At 32.5% G+C, this 17,635-nt stretch overlaps 1 protein-coding gene across 1 annotated transcript in view; it reads left to right on the plus strand.

Moving 5' to 3' along the window:
* Positions 1 to 10,235: 10,235 nt before the first annotated feature.
* Positions 10,236 to 17,635, plus strand: part of LOC126887664 (attractin-like protein 1) — a 32,308-nt gene continuing 24,908 nt past the window's right edge. The window contains exon 1 of the mRNA XM_050655299.1: positions 10,236 to 10,681. Within this exon, the coding sequence (XP_050511256.1) occupies positions 10,476 to 10,681 (206 nt within the window). The 5' untranslated portion in view covers positions 10,236 to 10,475. The remainder of the gene's footprint in view (positions 10,682 to 17,635) is intronic.

Raw genomic sequence — 17,635 nt, forward strand, 5'->3', positions numbered from 1 at the left:
ACAGTATCTTTAATTCAACAAAAAACAAAGAAAATCCTAAATTATTGTATTTAAATTTTTTAAGATGGTTACTCATGGGCATATACTAGTTCGCTCCGGCGGCCAGATTTTAATACCTTACAGAAAACGGGCATAGGTAAATTTGCTCCGGCCATATATTTGAATACAGTGGGACCTCGATAAGTCGGATTAATCGAGACTGCGGCCGATCCGAGTTATCGAAAATCCGAGTTAACCGGAGAATATAGTAAAAATTAATAAAACACGGTATACTTACAGATAAACTCCATTATAATTGCAAAAACATGAAGTACATAAAATATGCACAATACATCTAAATTACGTACAGTTGTATACAGTGTTGTTTATTTCTTGGTAAAAAACTTGGTCAAAGTGAAAAAATGTTTGTTTTGTCTGATGAAAATCGGTTCGGGTTAGCCGGACTTCCGGTTATCGGAGGCCGACTTATCGGGTTTCCACTGTACGTATACCCGTAAACAGAGACGTCTGCGATTTACGTGTACCTACAAACATATTGAAAATATTCTTCGAAATCCGAAGACCGGGTCAGGACTGACCCGGCATCATAGATGTTACGTAGAGGAAAAACAATAATTTGCATGTTCACGAATTATATGCGAAAAAATAGATTGAAACAAATAAGGAGAACTTACGATCAATCGGATTTGTAAAAAAATTATTTCATAAAATATTAAGAAATAACTGAATTTCGGGTCACGTTTGACCCAGTCTTCGTACTCCGAAGGTTAAAGTTGCTTATGGGCTGTTCCATTTGGAGAGGTGACTCCAGGTAGTTTTGTATGTCGTCCATGTCTTCTTGTGTACTCTCTACTTCATTTGGTGTAAACACATTTGATAGGTGAAGTGCAAATGCATTGGCCTTTTCTTTGTCGTTTCTGGCCCATTTCCCCTGTTGATCTTTTATAGGGGGAATATGTTGTTGTGGCCTGGAAAAATTTTTAAGCACGTAATAAATATGTTACAAGAGAATCCGCATTAGGTGGACATTTTTTACCCACCCTTGGGCGTTTAAGGGTTAAAGATCCATAAGGATATCCCCAGGACACCACAATGGCTGAAAACCCAAAACAAACGGCCCTCAGTCCCGGGCAACTCTTAAATGGGGAGAGGGTGCTAAGAATCCTCCGGTCAGCCAATAATGTCCCAAAAGTGAAAAAGATCGGTACGTGGAACATTCGAAGCATGTATCAAGCAGGCAAGGCAGCAAATATTATTCAACAAATGACTCGCCTAAACATAGATATTTTAGGATGCAGTGAAGTTCGATGGCCAAATTCTGGCATACAAATTATAGATGAACACCATATCTATTATTCGGGAGATGACACAACAAGAAACAGAAATGGCGTAGCGATGATAGTAAAAAGGGAAATAGCCAAAGCAGTAATAGGATTTACGCCCATATCAGATAAAGTTATTCTATTGAAGATTAATTCAAGTCCCTCTAATATAAATATCATCCAGGTCTACGCACCGACATCCGAATCAACCGAAGAAGAAATATAAATTTTCTACCAGACTCTAGAAAACTCTCTAAAGCTGACAAAAAAACATGAGATGACTATCATCACGGGCGATTTCAACGCCAAAATAGGACAAGGTACAGTCGAGAATGTTGTGGGCTCATATGGTCTTGGCACAAGAAACGAAAGAGGAGAAAGACTGATACAATTCTGCCAAGAGACGGATATGGTTGTAATAAACACATTCTGTAAATTACATCCAAGAAGGCTTTATACATGGAAAGCACCCGGTGATACCCCAGGGAAAATCATAAGAAACCAAATTGATTTTATTAACATAAGCAAAAGGTTTAGAAATTCTGTCACCTCAACAAAAACATATCCAGGCGCCGATGTCTTCTCAGATCATAGTCTGCTAGTTGCAAATATCAACATACGACTCAAAATAATTCAAAAGAAAATAAGACCCAAGATAGATATAAAACTACTGAAAGAAAATAGCATCCAGGAAAAAGTAAAAACAGAGATTAATAAGAATTTTGCGAAAATAGTTGAAGACGCTCCTAGTGGCGTAGAAGAACAATGGAAAGAAATGAAGACATCTATCAACACACTTTCGCATGAATATCTTAAATCAAAAAGAGAAAAGAAGCAAGAATGGATGACAGATAAAATATTGCAGATGATGGAAGAGCGAAGGAAATTAAAAGGTAGAAATGACAATGAATACAAAAAGTTGCATAAGAGTATACTAAGAGAAATAAAAGGGGCAAAAGGAGCATGGCTGATGGAGAAATGTACAGAAATTGAAACACTACAACGCAAATATGACGATTTCCATATGCACAAAAAGATTAAAGAAGTACAGAACATCAGAAAACAACGCAATATAGGCATAGTCGTAGACGTTGAAGGTCAAATTTTGACTGCAATTGAAGATAAATTACGAAGATGGAAAGAATATATGCAAGAATTATTCGAAGATGCTGCACGAAGTCCGTATGAAATAGACAATCCCTATGGCCCAGAAATAACAAACGAAGAAGTAACTATGGCCATTAAGCGGATTAAAGATGGGAAATCACCAGGACCTGATGAGGTGCATGGTGAAATTTTAAAGCTATTAGAGGCACAACAAATTACAGCTCTTACGAATTTATTCAACAACATATACGAGAGTGGTTACTTACCAAAAGACTGGCTACTATTAATATTCATTCCACTTCCCAAAAAATCCAACGCTAGAAAATGTGAAGAACATAGAATAATTAGTTTGATGAGCCATGTACTTAAAGTACTTCTTACTATCATTCACTCGCGCATATACACCAAATTAGAAGAACAGCTGAGTGAAGTTCAATTTGGATTCAGATCAGGACTCGGAATGAGGGAAGCACTTTTCAGCTTCCAAGTTCTAATACAGAGAGTCAGGGATGTCAATTGCGATGTGTATACATGTTTCATAGATTTCGAGAAGGCATTTGATAAAGTCCCACATGGAAAACTAATCGATATCCTAAAAACATCAGGACTTGATGGTAAGGACATAAGACTCGTTTCAAACTTATATCTCCAACAAAAAGCAACAGTTCGATTCGAAAATGAACTGTCCGAAATCTTCACGGTTGAAAAAGGAGTCAGACAGGGTTGCATACTGTCACCAACATTATTTAACATATACTCTGAAAACATCTCTAGAGAGGCCTTGGACGAATCAGAAGATGGTATTGCAGTAAATGGACAACTTATAAATAATATTAGATATGCAGACGATACAGTATTGCTGGCGGATAGTGCGCAGGGGCTCCAAAGGATCATGGATAATGTTGTAGAAGCATGTAACAAATACGGCCTAAAACTAAACTGTAAGAAGACAAAAATAATGATCATTAGTAAAAACACCAACATAAACGCCCAAATTACAGTAAACAATACACCTCTAGAGAGAGTACAGAAAATATGCTACCTGAGCTGCAACATTAAGGATACTTGGGATCATAGCTACGAAATAAAAAGTCGTATTGAAAAAGCCAGAAGCTCTTTTAACAGTCTTAAGAAAATTCTCTGCAACTTGTCTTTAAGTATCAATATACGCATAAGAATTCTTAGATGTTACGTCTTTAGTGTCCTCCTATACGGAGTTGAAAGCTGGAGCCTGACATAAGATGCCATAAAACGGTTAGAGGCGTTTGAAATGTGGTGCTACCGACGTATGTTGAGGGTCTCATATATACACCACACAACTAATATAACTATTCTCCAGAGGCTAGGAAAAGACAAAGAAATAATTAACACCGTAAAGAACAGAAAATTGGCTTACTTCGGCCACATTATGCGTAATGAAAAATACCGACTGCTGCAGTTGATTCTACAAGGCAAGATTGAGGGCAGGAGAGGCCCTGGACGTAGACGTATATCCTGGCTGGCCAATCTTAGGAAGTGGACTGGTCTAACGTCAACTGATCTATTTCGAGCTGCCGTAAATAGAATAAGATGGGTCAATGTGGTCGCCAACATCTCCAGACGATAGGCACTTTTAGAAGAAGCCACTAAAAAAGTTAGCTGGTTTCAACACTGTGGTGTCAACACACGCTAGCATCTGTAAATGTACTGTTTTTCCAAACCCTAACAATACACCAGGGAAATAAGGCAAAAATGTACCATGTTCGGGACACTTGAGCAGCCAGGTTGCAAATGGGTTTTCTGGATACTATATACCTAATACATTATAAATACAAAAATCTACGTCACAGTTTGGACGAGAAATTTAGTTATTAACAAAAAAGGGTCAAAAATGAGAGTTTTTTCGTTTAAATCGCTACAGGTAAAAATAGGGTAATTAAATGTCTTATTTATAAATATTTTTTTTATAAGGTGAGCCAAGGTTTAAAACAGCGTTTTTTGAATTTTGGTCCGATTATTTGTTGCTTCGGATATTGCAAAACAAAAGTAAAATTTCGAAAATAACAAATTTGCTATAACTTTTGCGAAAATAAATTTAGGACTTTCATATTGCATGAAAAGTTGAGTCAAAGAGTTCATACAATGCACAAAAAAATTTAAGACGATGCGTCAATTAGTTTAAATTTTATTCAATTTGTTTATCCGAAAGAGATGTTTTCGCATTGTTATTGTTCAGAAAATAATAATGATAGAGCAATTCTGTGAAAAAAACATGAAATAAGAATAGTCATATTTTCAAAGCATTAAAAAAATCATTAAAAAGCCATTTTTATCACTCAGAAAACATTTTACTAAAACAGAGTCATTTTTGGCTTATAAACAATTTGAATAACTTTGTTAATATTGACTGTAGGCTAGAACTATAAAGGATTTTGAAAAACTGGTATTTTTATCCGAATTTTCAAAGAAAAACTTTTCGCCTAGGTTAATTACAGTCAGCCACTTTTTTTATTTAATTGACCGCTACTTTGTTTATAACAATTAAACAACCTAACTAGAGCCGTTTTGAAGTTGAAGATATATAGGTTATGTGTAAAAGTTTCAGTAAACTTTGAACCTCAACAGAGTGGTTAATAAAGCTTTAAAAATGGCGTCCGAACGGAATTAATTCGTCGGTGGAGGGGAATTACTAAAATACGTGCACTCAAAAAATGAAACTGATTCTGCAAACATATGCTGCGATTAATATCTCTGGAACTTGTTGAAGGATTTTGATCATAATTTTTTTAATTTGTATGTACTCGTAGTCTTATAGAGTACGTTATGTACACACAACCCCACCTAATATTACAAAATATTAGGGGGGACTCCCTTATCACTCAGGGATATGAAAAATAGATTACGACTGATTCTAAGACCTACCGAATATACATACAGAATTTCATAAAAATCGGTCAAGCGGTCTCTGAGGAGTATGGAAACTAACACTGTGACAGGAGAATTTTATAGATATAAATATATAGATGGCTATTACCAAATAAGGGTTGGTGATAGAAGAGTGAAAATTAAGGGTTGTATGTATTTTCTAATTCTACATCATAAAAAATTAAGGTAGATAATTTTGTCCAAAAAAATTAAAAAAAAATGTCAGTGGCGCAACCCCCTTGTAACTTATGGGTATAAAAAATAGATTAAAACCTCTTCAACGTCCTACAGGATAAACATGTAAAATTTTATAAAAATCGGCCAAGCCGTTTCAGAGTAGTATGGTAACTAACACTGTTACAGGAGAATTTGATGTATATAGAAGTAACTGCGAATGAAATAATAAAAGTGGCTAACTTTGAACCTTATTAACTTAGGCAAACATTTTTTTCTGAAAACTCGTATAAAAATACCAGCTTTTGAAATTCTAAAGTAGATTTACTCTATAGTCAATATTAACAAAGTTATTCAAATTGTTTAAAAGGAAAAAGACTCTATTTTACTAAACTTTTTTCGGAGTGATATAAACGAATTTTTAATGATTTTTTCAATACTTTAAAAACAAAACTATTATTCTTGCGTGTGGTTTCCATAGAATTGCTATCTCATTATTATTTTCTGAAAAATAACATTGCGAAAAAAAGCTCTGCGATAAACAAATTGAATAAAATTTAAACTAATTGACGAATCGTCTTAAAAATTTTTGTTCATTATACGGAATGTTTGACTCAACTTTTCGTGCAAAACGAAAGTCTTAAGGCCATTTTCGCTAAAGTTATAGCACATTTTTTATTTTTGAAATTTCAGATTTTATTTTGCACTTTCCGAAACAAAAAAGGATCGAACCGAAATTCAAAAAGTGCCATTTTAAACCCAGGCTCATCTACAAAAAGAAGAATATTATAAATAAGATAATTAGTCATCCTATTTTTACCTGTAGCGATTTAAACGAAAAAGCTGCCATTTTTTACCCTTATTTGTTAATAACTAAGTTTCTAGTCCGAACTGTGACGGGCATTTTTGTATTTATAATGTATTGGTTATATAGTACCCAAAAAATCCATTTGCAACCTGGCTGCTCAAGTGTCCCGAGAAAAACTTTATTTCTCTGGACTACAACTGATTTCAACAACCTGGTGTCTATACACGCTAGCATCTGTAAATATGCCCCCGGGTTGGGTTGGCTATTGGTCACCTATTATTACTCTGGGCTTATTAGCAAAATTCATGGAAAAGTTATTTACCAGCAATTTTATTGATGGAATCGAATTATAAGATCCTATATATTTATATATAGGTATGCAAAGTCCGCAGATATTGTGCTACTTTTTTTATAAACAAATGGCGCCGACAAATCGTATTTTTTTCAATTATTGCTGTATAACTCAGAAGATTTTAACGTTACTACAAAAACACCCAAATAAAAACTCACCACAATTAAATTCTGCATAGAGATTTGTTTTTCCCGATTTGCTCCGACGAAAATTTTTCTCGGAAAATGCGGGTTTTCCCAACAAAAACTCTAATTTTCAAATAAAGTTTTAGGTAAGTAATTATTAATCAATAATTAAATAACTTAGTGACATCAAAGCTTTCTTGGTATAGATTTTAGCAACAACTTTTCGTTTTTTTGCATAATTATTAAATTTTGAAAAGAAAATAGTCATAATACGCTGGTCAAATTAGTAAAGTACAAAGAAAGGTTATTTAGCAGCAATTTCATTACTGGAATCGAATATGGTAATCCTATATATTAATAATATAGGTATGCAAAGTCCGTAGGGAGTGTGTTACTTTTTTTATTAACAAAATCAATTATTGGTCTATAACTCCGAAGATTTTAATTTTACACCAAAAACACTCAAATAAAAATTCACCCCAATTTAATTCTACATATAGGCATGTTTTTTCCGATTTGCTCCGATGAAAATTTTCCTCGGAAAATGTGGGTTTTCCCAACAAAATCTCGAATTTTCAAATAAATTTTTTGGGCAAGTAATTATTTATCAATAATTAAATAACTTGGTGAAATAAAAAATTTCTTGGTATAGATTATAACTGCAGAAGCCGGTGAAAATTAAACGAATATTTTAGCAACAACTCAATTGTTAATTAGCAATTTACAGTCGCAATAAAAACCAGAATAATCATGAGACATTGATCAAACTTAGAAAGATTATAAAGATGTGATGCCTATTTAATATTTTGTCGACAAAAAATATTTTTTTTATTTTTTTGCATAATCTTTAATGTTAAAAAAATAGTTATAAACAAATTAACATTTCTCAGAAATTGTTTATTATATTCTAATTTTAAAAAATACTTAAAATGCGTATTTCAAAGGTCTTGAAAATGAATGCTTCAAAAAATTTTTCCAACCATTTGCAAAAAAGTTATGAAACAGCAAAATAAATATACGATTGTTCCGTTTTTTATAATTTGTTTTAATTGTTTCAACGCTTAGAAGTGAGTATGTGGTACAATCTAATTACTCACAAAGAATATCAAATATTAGTTCAATGGTTCTATTTTAATCAAAGATTAAAAATACTTTTTTCTTCAAACGTCAAATAATGATGACATTACTTATCTAACTTGATCCTGTCAAAGTTTGATGTCTCCGCCGGCAGCAGTTTTTTTTCCGATTTCTTTACGGCGCGGCGGAGGGAAAAATATTGTCATGGCAACAATATGAAACATGTCACAAAGCAACAATACAAATGTCATTAACAACAATTAAACATCATTTTTATTTATAGTAATATTAAAAGTACAATTAGTTAATGAGGCATTTTCAAAATTGAAACCGTGCAAAAATGTTCCCGACTCTTGATACGCATTGTTAATTGTTGATGATACTGATGGTCGAGCACAACTTTCAGCAATCATTCCCGATGTTGGCGAATCATGAGGGTTTAAAATTTTTTGAGCATTATCGTTCTTATTTCTTATTGAATCCTCTATATATCCTTCGGCAACCGTGCTTGATTTCCAGCCCCCATGTCGTTTGAGGCATTCTAGATTTCCGCCTCCATCAATTAAAAGTGTTGCTGAAGTTCGTCGTAATAATAATTGCAAACAACTGTCAAACAACTGTAAACAGGGAGACGCAAATCCCACCGACGACTTAATTATTTTAATTTCTAACATCTAGACAACTTTGATAGTTGTCACAGTTAATTTCGAGTAAAAATAGCGTATGAATTGTACTATTTATGGTTGAAAATTGCTACGTTTGAAGAAAAAATAGTATACTTTATTCGGCAAAGAAGCGACTTTTCTTGACTTGCCCTCTATTACGCGCCTCACTTCGTTCGGCGCGTAATATCGGGCGCGTCAAGAAAAGTCATGCTTCTCCGCCTCATAAAGTGATATACTAATTTTTGCAATTTTTAGCGCGAAAGTAGGCTTGATACAGAGCCGGAGATGTTCACTCGAAGCGACTGACACTAAGCTCGCGCGAGTTGTGTATGCGGACGGGTATAATGCATAATACATACAGTAGAAAAAATGAAAGAATATCCATGAACGAACATATAAAACACGCTGTATTTTTCTGTCACCGTGTCACACAAAAAATTGACCAGCGCAAGTACATGTAATAATTATTATTACATGTATTTGCGCTGGGCAATTTTCTTTGTGGCACGGTGACAGGAAAATACAGCGTGTTTTATATGTTTGTTCATGGGTATTCTTTCATTTTTCCGAGTGTAGCTACGGTACTGTATTAGTCTACTTTCGCGCGTGTAAATTACAAAAAAATATATTTATAATCTTTAATTCAAATTTAACCATTAAACTAATAATCGACATTTTTTGTAAGTATTTAGCTTGTACTTTAGACTCACTTTTACGCTTTGAAAGAATTAAAAAAAAATATAAACAACGCAGTAATCGTATGTTAATTTTGCTGTTTCATAACTTTTTTGCAAATAGTTGTAAAAAAGTTTTAAAACATTCATTTTCAAGATATTTGAAATACGCATTTTAACTATTTTTTAAAATTAGAATATAATAAAAACTTTCTGATAAACGTTAGTTTGTTTATAACTATTTTTTTAAACATTTAAAGATTATGCAAAAAAAAATTATATTTTGTTGACAAAATATTAAATAAGCATCTTATCTTTATAAGATTTCAAAGTTTGATCAGTGTATCATAATTATTTTGGTTATTATTTCGACCGTAAATTATTCATTAACAATTGAATTGTTGCTAAAATATTCGTTCAATTTTCACCAGCTTCTGGAACTATAATCCAAACCAAGCAGGCCTTTAAGTCACCAAATTATTTAATTATTCGTAGATAATTACTTATCTAAAACTTTATTTGAAAATTAAAGATTTTGTTGGGAACACCCGGAATTTCCGAGGAAAATTTTCGTCGGAGCAGATCGGAAAAACATATCTCGATGCAGAATTTAATTGCAGTGAATTTTTATTTGAGTGTTTTTGTTGTAAAGTTAAAATGTTCGGAGTTATAAAGCAATAATTGAAAAAACACGATTTTCGGGCGCCATTTTGTTTATAAAAAAAGTAGCACATTATCTGCGGACTTTGCATACCTATATTATTAATATATACAATCATAAAATTCGATTCCAGCAATAAAATTGCTGGTAAATACCTTTTCCCAAAAATGGCCTATTCTCCGATAAACAGCCCAGACTATATGACTAGTTGAGAAGCCTACGTCCGTTTATTTCCCTTTAAACTTAATTATTCTAAGTAATCGTTCAAAATATACAATATAAGTGAGGATTTTAGCTGATCACTTCTAATGTTGCTTTTGTTTTAATTCGCTTGAAATGATAAGAAATATCAGATGATTCCATATAGGTTTGGTTGTATCTATTTTACTGTAGATAACTTCGTTCAATTATTGCGTAAACTGCATTTGCGTTTATCGCAAATTTTTATCACATTTTACCAGACTATTAAGAGGCCATATTTCTTTTATAAAAAACACCATAAGTTATTAACATAATAATTTAGTCAACTACTTATAATCTTCTCGAGGTCAATCAATTCTTGTTTTTCTTTGTAAGAGTACCCAAGACACACACATACGAGAGATAATGTGTATCTCGATATATAAATCATATCGACACAAATATTTTGTTTGTCTTATAACAGTTTTTGCTAGTATATGCGTGCTTCCAAATATATTTGCGACATGCAATGACACCAGTTGTAGTGGAAATAGAGTTTGTAAAGATGATCTCTGTATCTGTGATGTGGGCTGGAGTGGTCCCCAATGTCAGCATTGTGTAGGAAACGTTAGGTAAGCATATTTGCTTTAACTTATTTTAAATTATTAGTCGGTTTGTTTTTCACTTTTACATTCTTTTATACCGAACATACAACCAACCTACATGAGAGATTACTCGAAATTTCCAGTTTACTTAAGGAATGCCATGTTTAATGTGGATATAGAAACTTTATTTCCGGAACACTACCAAATTTATACCGATGCCTCAAAAATGAATTCGAGGGTGGCTGCTACCGTGTGGGACCCCAGGACAAGGTATAAAGAGGGTATACGGCTGAATGAAAATTTTACAACATTTTCAGCAGAACTTATTGCAATACTGAGAGCATTGCAGTATATAAGCAGTATAAACAAAAACGAAGAAAAATTTCTAATTCTTACAGACAGCAAAAGTACTTTACCCAAACTGGAAAGTTTGAAGGACATATCAACCTACGTATATATTGATATTATTAAAGCATATATCGCACTTAAGGATAAGGGCAAACAAATATCAATTTGTTGTGTAAAAGCCCACTCTAATCTTAAACACAATGAAATAGTAGATACTTTAGCTAAGAAGGCTACCGAATAAGAAATGGAAAGTGAATATAAATTAACATTAAATGATGTTTACGCTAATATTACCAGCAATAAAACCAAAACCTGGCAACAATGGTATAACAACTCAACAAAAGGGCTATGGTCCAGGGCGCATCTGTTTTGAGTTGGACGTTGAGAGGTGACTCATATTTTTTGCAGAAATTTCTTGGAATTGACCCCTATAATAATAATTGAGTTATCCTCCCACTCAAAAATGTCCGGAACATTGTTTAAATAATCAAAATGTCAAAAAATGAAGGAAAAATTCGATTATTTTCTTCGTTTTTTGATTATAACTTTTGAAGTGTTCACGTTCGAGAAAAGTTATACTAATATAAAAGCTGCGTAAGTAAATTTCCTATAATATAGAATTGGTAACAAATTTAAAAAATTGTCACCCTTGTTGCAAAGTAGCAATAATTGCGAAAAAACCATAAAAAACAAGTATTTGAATCTTACGTTTTTCAACCATTTATGCTACACATAGGATCTTCATATTTTACCCAAAAAAATTTTGTAACATAATAAAAGAACACAGTAAATTTCATTGAGATCGGTTAAACAGATTTTTCAAAATAAATTTTGCAATCCAGCTTTCGCAAAAAAAATTCATTTTTTCAAAATATCGCAGGACTGAAAATATGGCAGAGAGCAAGTTGAAATTTCTTTTGCTTATAGAAGAATATTGTACCTTTCATTTGCAATTTCTAAAATTAAAATCCATTAACTTCCACGGCTTCAGGAATTTTGTTAAATAAACATTAATTTTTGGTGCTACGCGCAGGACAGTGGTGTTCGATTCACACAAGTTGATTTCCACCAACAGTTTGTCGAATCTATCTAATATATTATTTTATTACTCTATATTTTGTTGTATTTTAATATTTTAATTCCGCAAAAATCAAACTAATTTGATTATTGTCTGTGAAATATTGTTTAAACAATTTCATACGTTTAAAAATAATAAACTTTTACTCTCTCACTTAAAATATATGAACAAAGAAAGTTTTTTCCAAAAAAAGTGTTATTTCAAACGACAGAGTATGTGTTTTTATTTTGCAATAAACAAATTTATCAATCATTATCAAAGGTCATTGGAATGCCCAATCAGAGCAAACTATCCCCTGTCCTGCGCGTAGCACCAAAAAATAATGTTTATTTAAAAAAATTCCTGACGCCGTAGTGGTTAACCGACTTAAATTTTGCAAATTGCAAATGAAAGGTACAGTACTCTTCTATATGTAAAAAATAATTCAACTTGCTGTCTGCTTTATTTTCAGTCCTGCAACATTTTGAATAAATGAATTTTTTTGCGAAAGCTGTATTGTAAAATTTATTTTACAAAATCTATTGATCCGATCTTAATGAAATTTACAGTATTGTTTTCTTATATCATATTATAGTTTTTCTGGGTAAAATATGAATGTCCTAAGTGTAGCATAAATGGTTGAAAAACGTAAAATGCGTATACTGTTTTTTTATCGTTTTTTTTTTTTTCGCAATTATTGCTATTATGCAACAAGGGTGACAATTTTTAAAATTTGTAACCAATCCTATATTATAGGAAATTTAATTATGCAACTTTTATGTCAATGCAACTTTTATCGGAAGTGAATACTTTGAAAGTTATAATCGAAAAACCAACAAAAATATCGAATTTTTCCTTCATTTTTTGATATTTTGATTATTTAAACAATGTTCCGGACCTTTTTGTGTGGGAGGATAACTCAAATATTATTATATGAGACATTTCCAAGCAATTTCTGCAAAAAAAATTTGAGTCACCTCTCAATGTCCAATTGTACTAATATTTTTACAGTCTAATATTCTACAAAAACATACAGTTAAATATTCCAGCTAAATCCTAGTTTAATCATTGTCACGGCGAAAAAATCGTTGTTTCATACATATGCAGACTTAGATTTGGACACTGCCTAGTTCCAAAACACAAATTTAAAATAGGTCTTAGTGATAGTAATATTTGTAAATGTGGTGAGTTAGGATCTGCAGAACACATGATACTAAACTGTAGACTAAAGATAATAGAAATAAATCAATTCATGAATCAAGTATATAGAGAAACCAATATTACAAGACCTTTTAATCTAATAACAATATTATCCAGTTTAGACGAACGTGTATATGAGATCTTAATTAAACACATACTTAGTATAAAATTAAAATTGTAAACTATTAATACCTGTGTTTATCCCATTTGTCTACCTACCTTTCCGTGGTCTAGTCTTGTGTATGTGTATTACTCCTGAGCAAAAGTACTCCTTGTTGACATTTCTTATAATACAATTAAAAAAAACAAACAAGAAAATAAATAATAATAAAAAAAAGAAAACAATAAAAAAAAAGAAAATAATAATAATAAAAAACATACAATAAAGAATAATGTTGAATAATACTAGAATATAGTTTTGATATAGATATATCTATATTAATGTGTAATATTATATGATTGTAGCTAAAGATTAAACTATCCATTTATTCGTATAGAATATAGGTATATCTATAAAATACAAAATCTTATTTTAATAGTAATATTGATGTGAGATAATTATCTGTAGAGCAAAAATAAGTTCGGCTAATAGATTAAGTCCACAGTCAGGAAATTCGATGACACACACACACTACATTCTTTTATAGAATATTTTATTTAATTCCTTTTGTTTTCTGTTTTTTTTTATTCCCCTCTGTCCACACTTTATTCTTCTTTTTCATGTGCCTCATCCTTTAAGGACACTGGCTCATTTTACTCTATCTGCAGCGGTTCTGAAGAGTTATATTGTTGTTTTTCTACTCCACTACTTTAACATGTTCAACCAGGTAGTCCGTACTCTCTCTAGTCCTCTTTTCCCTTCCAGTTTCCTTTATACAACCAATCGCATCAACTCATATTTTTAATTTCTTAGTATGTGAACAACGTAGCTGATTTTTCTTTTCTTCATAGTGTTGAGTATTTCTTTTTTCTTCACCTTTCTTAACATTTCCGTGTTTGTTACATGTAATGATATTAATAATCTCCTTCTCACAGGCATCTTTCAGTGCGTCACAGTTTTTCGATTTCTTTGAAATCTTCACAGAAAACGTTGAAAAGACGTCATAATTATCACCAAACCACGTCAGTTTGTCACGTTTTTTCGACGTAGAAAGTTATGTGAATATGTCCCACCATAACTGACGTCATTTTTATCACGTTTTAAATACGTGATATAAAAAACGTAGTTTTCATGTCGTTTTTTTAGATTATTTTTCATTTTATAGTTTTAAAAATACACAATATCAAATAATTAGTCGTACGGGCATTGTTGTAATTGCAATTTTTTATTTAACTGTTTTAAATTTAGCTTATAGGCTAAAAGTAAAACCAAATGCATAGAATTACAATACCCTCGATGCAACATTATAGCATTTTCACTTTTTATATAGGTATACGTACTTACTGTGTCAAAACTGAAACAACATATCAACTAATAAATAAATTATTAACAAATTAATTAAATTAAACTCGATAACACATAATTAGTTCATAAACAGAAAATATTCACCAAAACAAAACACATAACCTCAAACCGTTTTCAAGAAGACGTATTGCATTAAACTAACTCACTTGAGAAAAACGAATAAAAATCTCTTAATTAACACGTTTCTTCAACTAAATATCTAAATGAAAAATCTTATTTTAATACCACACAAAGCACGTAAACAGTAAATAAAAAATTTCTTATGACAATTTAAGCTTATAAACGAAATTGTTTGGAGTCAAATGCATGTCAAATTTAAATATAAACATTATAATCATTAACTCGTTAAGCTCCTAACCTATTTGTGACGTCAGATTTGGGTTGTCTGAAATGAAAACGTGTTTTTAAAAGTATTTTAACGTCATTAATCTTACGTCTTTAAAATCACCTACAAAAGACGTTTATACGACGTAATGTTCAAACACGTGTATATATTCAACCAAAAGCTGACGTTTCCTCGACGTTATTGACGTCACTTGGTTGTCTGGATATAAAATTAATAATATTATCTATACGACTATAATCTGTACAATTTATAAGACTATACAAATCAAAGAACATACCTTTTTATAAATGAAATAAACACAATTTATTTGTTTTTATACCAAATTATGATTACGATTCTAACAAGTGTCAGATTTAACTAAAATGTCATGCTATGATTCTCTACATTCGTAAAATTATATCTACGTTATTAATGACACACTGAAAGACTGAGCAGAACTTAAATTATATTCGTATCGATATGTAATCCGTAAATAATGGATAAATACCTAAAGACTTGTTTACACGGGTAGAGCAATGATGCAAGTACTTGATAGAGTAGAGTTACTCTACCCGTAAAAACGCTCAGCACAGTAGAGTAGCAAGTAGAGTGTATAGTAGGTGGTAAAGTAGAGTGACTAGCAACATGTGGCAAAGTAACTCTACTCTACTACCACCACCACCGCCAAAATGTCCACTCGCCTGCGAACTCTACCCATGGAACGCGCTCAATTTTGGTAGCAGTGGTAGAGTAGAGTAAGTAGGAGAGTACATAGGGACGCTGTCATTCCGGCTGGAATTATGTTTTGTGTAAGTAGTGAAAATGAAGTTCACCGAAGATGAAACTTTAAAACTTGTAGATCTGTATGGCGAATACCAGTGTGAATGGAATTTAGGTAGTGTACACTACGGAAATAAAAGTATGAGGCAAGCTGTGGAGGATGAAATCGTCGAAAGAATGGCAAAGGGGGGCTTTGGAGTAAACGCGCTCAAGCAAAAAATTAAGAATTTTAGGTGCACTTATAATCAAGAGTGTTTAAAAATATAAAAATACTAGCATCAGTACTATACTTGTACTCTCCTCGTGTGAACGGTATCAAGCCATCCTTGATAGAGTAGCGAGTAGAGTCTACTCTCCTCGCTACTCTACTCTCCTTAAAACTCTACCCGTGTAAACAAGTCTTAAATCATTTGTTTTCCGATTATAGCGCCATCTACCAACAACTGGGATAAATGTTATAAATGTGTATATATCGCGGACGTGCCTTTTTTCTGTCACTTGTGTCGCACTGAAAAATGCCTCTCAGAAGAACCATATGACATGATATTTTCCACAATTACATAATACTGATTTCACCTTATTGAAAGCGTTTCTGGCCATCTCAATGAGTTGTTTCATTTCAAGGCTGCGATCCTGTTGTACATTTAGCTTGCATCCCAAATTATCGTATCTATCGTATTTTATCGCCTACATATCTCAGATTACTCTCTAGTGTTCCGTTAATTAAGCCACTTTTTATATATTTTCTCTTCTCTTTTATTTTTTTCTTGTACTTCGTTTGACCACCACCAAGTTTCTTTATCCTCAAACTTTTTTCCTGACGTTTTCCCAAGTATTTCAATTGCAGTCTCTCTAATACTAATGGCCATTTTTCTCCAAATTGTATTAGGGCTTCCTTTCATGTTCCAGCATATTTTTTGTACCTACTGTTCTTCTGCTGAATAGACCTTCTTTCTCATATTTTAGCATCCACCACTTGATTTTTTGTGGTCCTCTCCGATATTTTTGTTTAGTTTCGCTTTTTTACTTCGATGTCCAGAACAAGCAGCTTATGTTGTTGGCTTACTGTCTCCCTAACTATTACCTTGCAGTCCTTGCATTCACGTATGTCTTCTTTCCTTATCACGAAGTAGTCTATTTTGGATTGATGTTGTCCACTGTTGTAGGTAATAAGTTGAGTTTCTCTCTTTTAAAAAAATGTGTTAACAATTGCCATATCCAATGCTGTTGCCAATTCAAGCACGTCATCTCCAGCTTCATTTCTAGTTCCAAAGCCTAATCCCCCATGTATTGCTTCGTATCCTGCCTTGGCTTGGCCCACATGTGCATTGAAATCACCTCCTATTATAACTTTCTTCTCTGATGGAATATCACTCAGGACGTCTCCTAATGGGTCATAGAAAGCTCTTCTTTCATTCTCACCCAGACATATTTGGGGAGCATAAACACACACACAACATTCAATATAGTCTGTTCGCTAAACTCAGACGCAACTTTCTAGATATTTTAGTCGGCAATTTTGCCAATTTTAGCAAAATTGGCAAAAAATAATTTTTAAATAGTTAATAATCACTAAATATTTAGTAACTTTGCCAATTTTTGCAAAATTGGCAAAAAACAAAAAAAATATCGACTAAACTATCTAGCCAGTTGCGTCTGAGTTTAGCGAACCGACTATACCTCTTTATCAATTACAAATTTCACTGACATCATTCTACGGCTCGTTCTTACAACTTCCACTACGTTATCTTTTATTTCACTATCAGCAATTATACCAACTCCATTTCTAGTGTTACTACTCCCTGC

This window comes from Diabrotica virgifera, chromosome 7 (genome assembly GCF_917563875.1).
Source record: "Diabrotica virgifera virgifera chromosome 7, PGI_DIABVI_V3a".
Lineage (NCBI taxonomy): Eukaryota > Metazoa > Arthropoda > Insecta > Coleoptera > Chrysomelidae > Diabrotica > Diabrotica virgifera.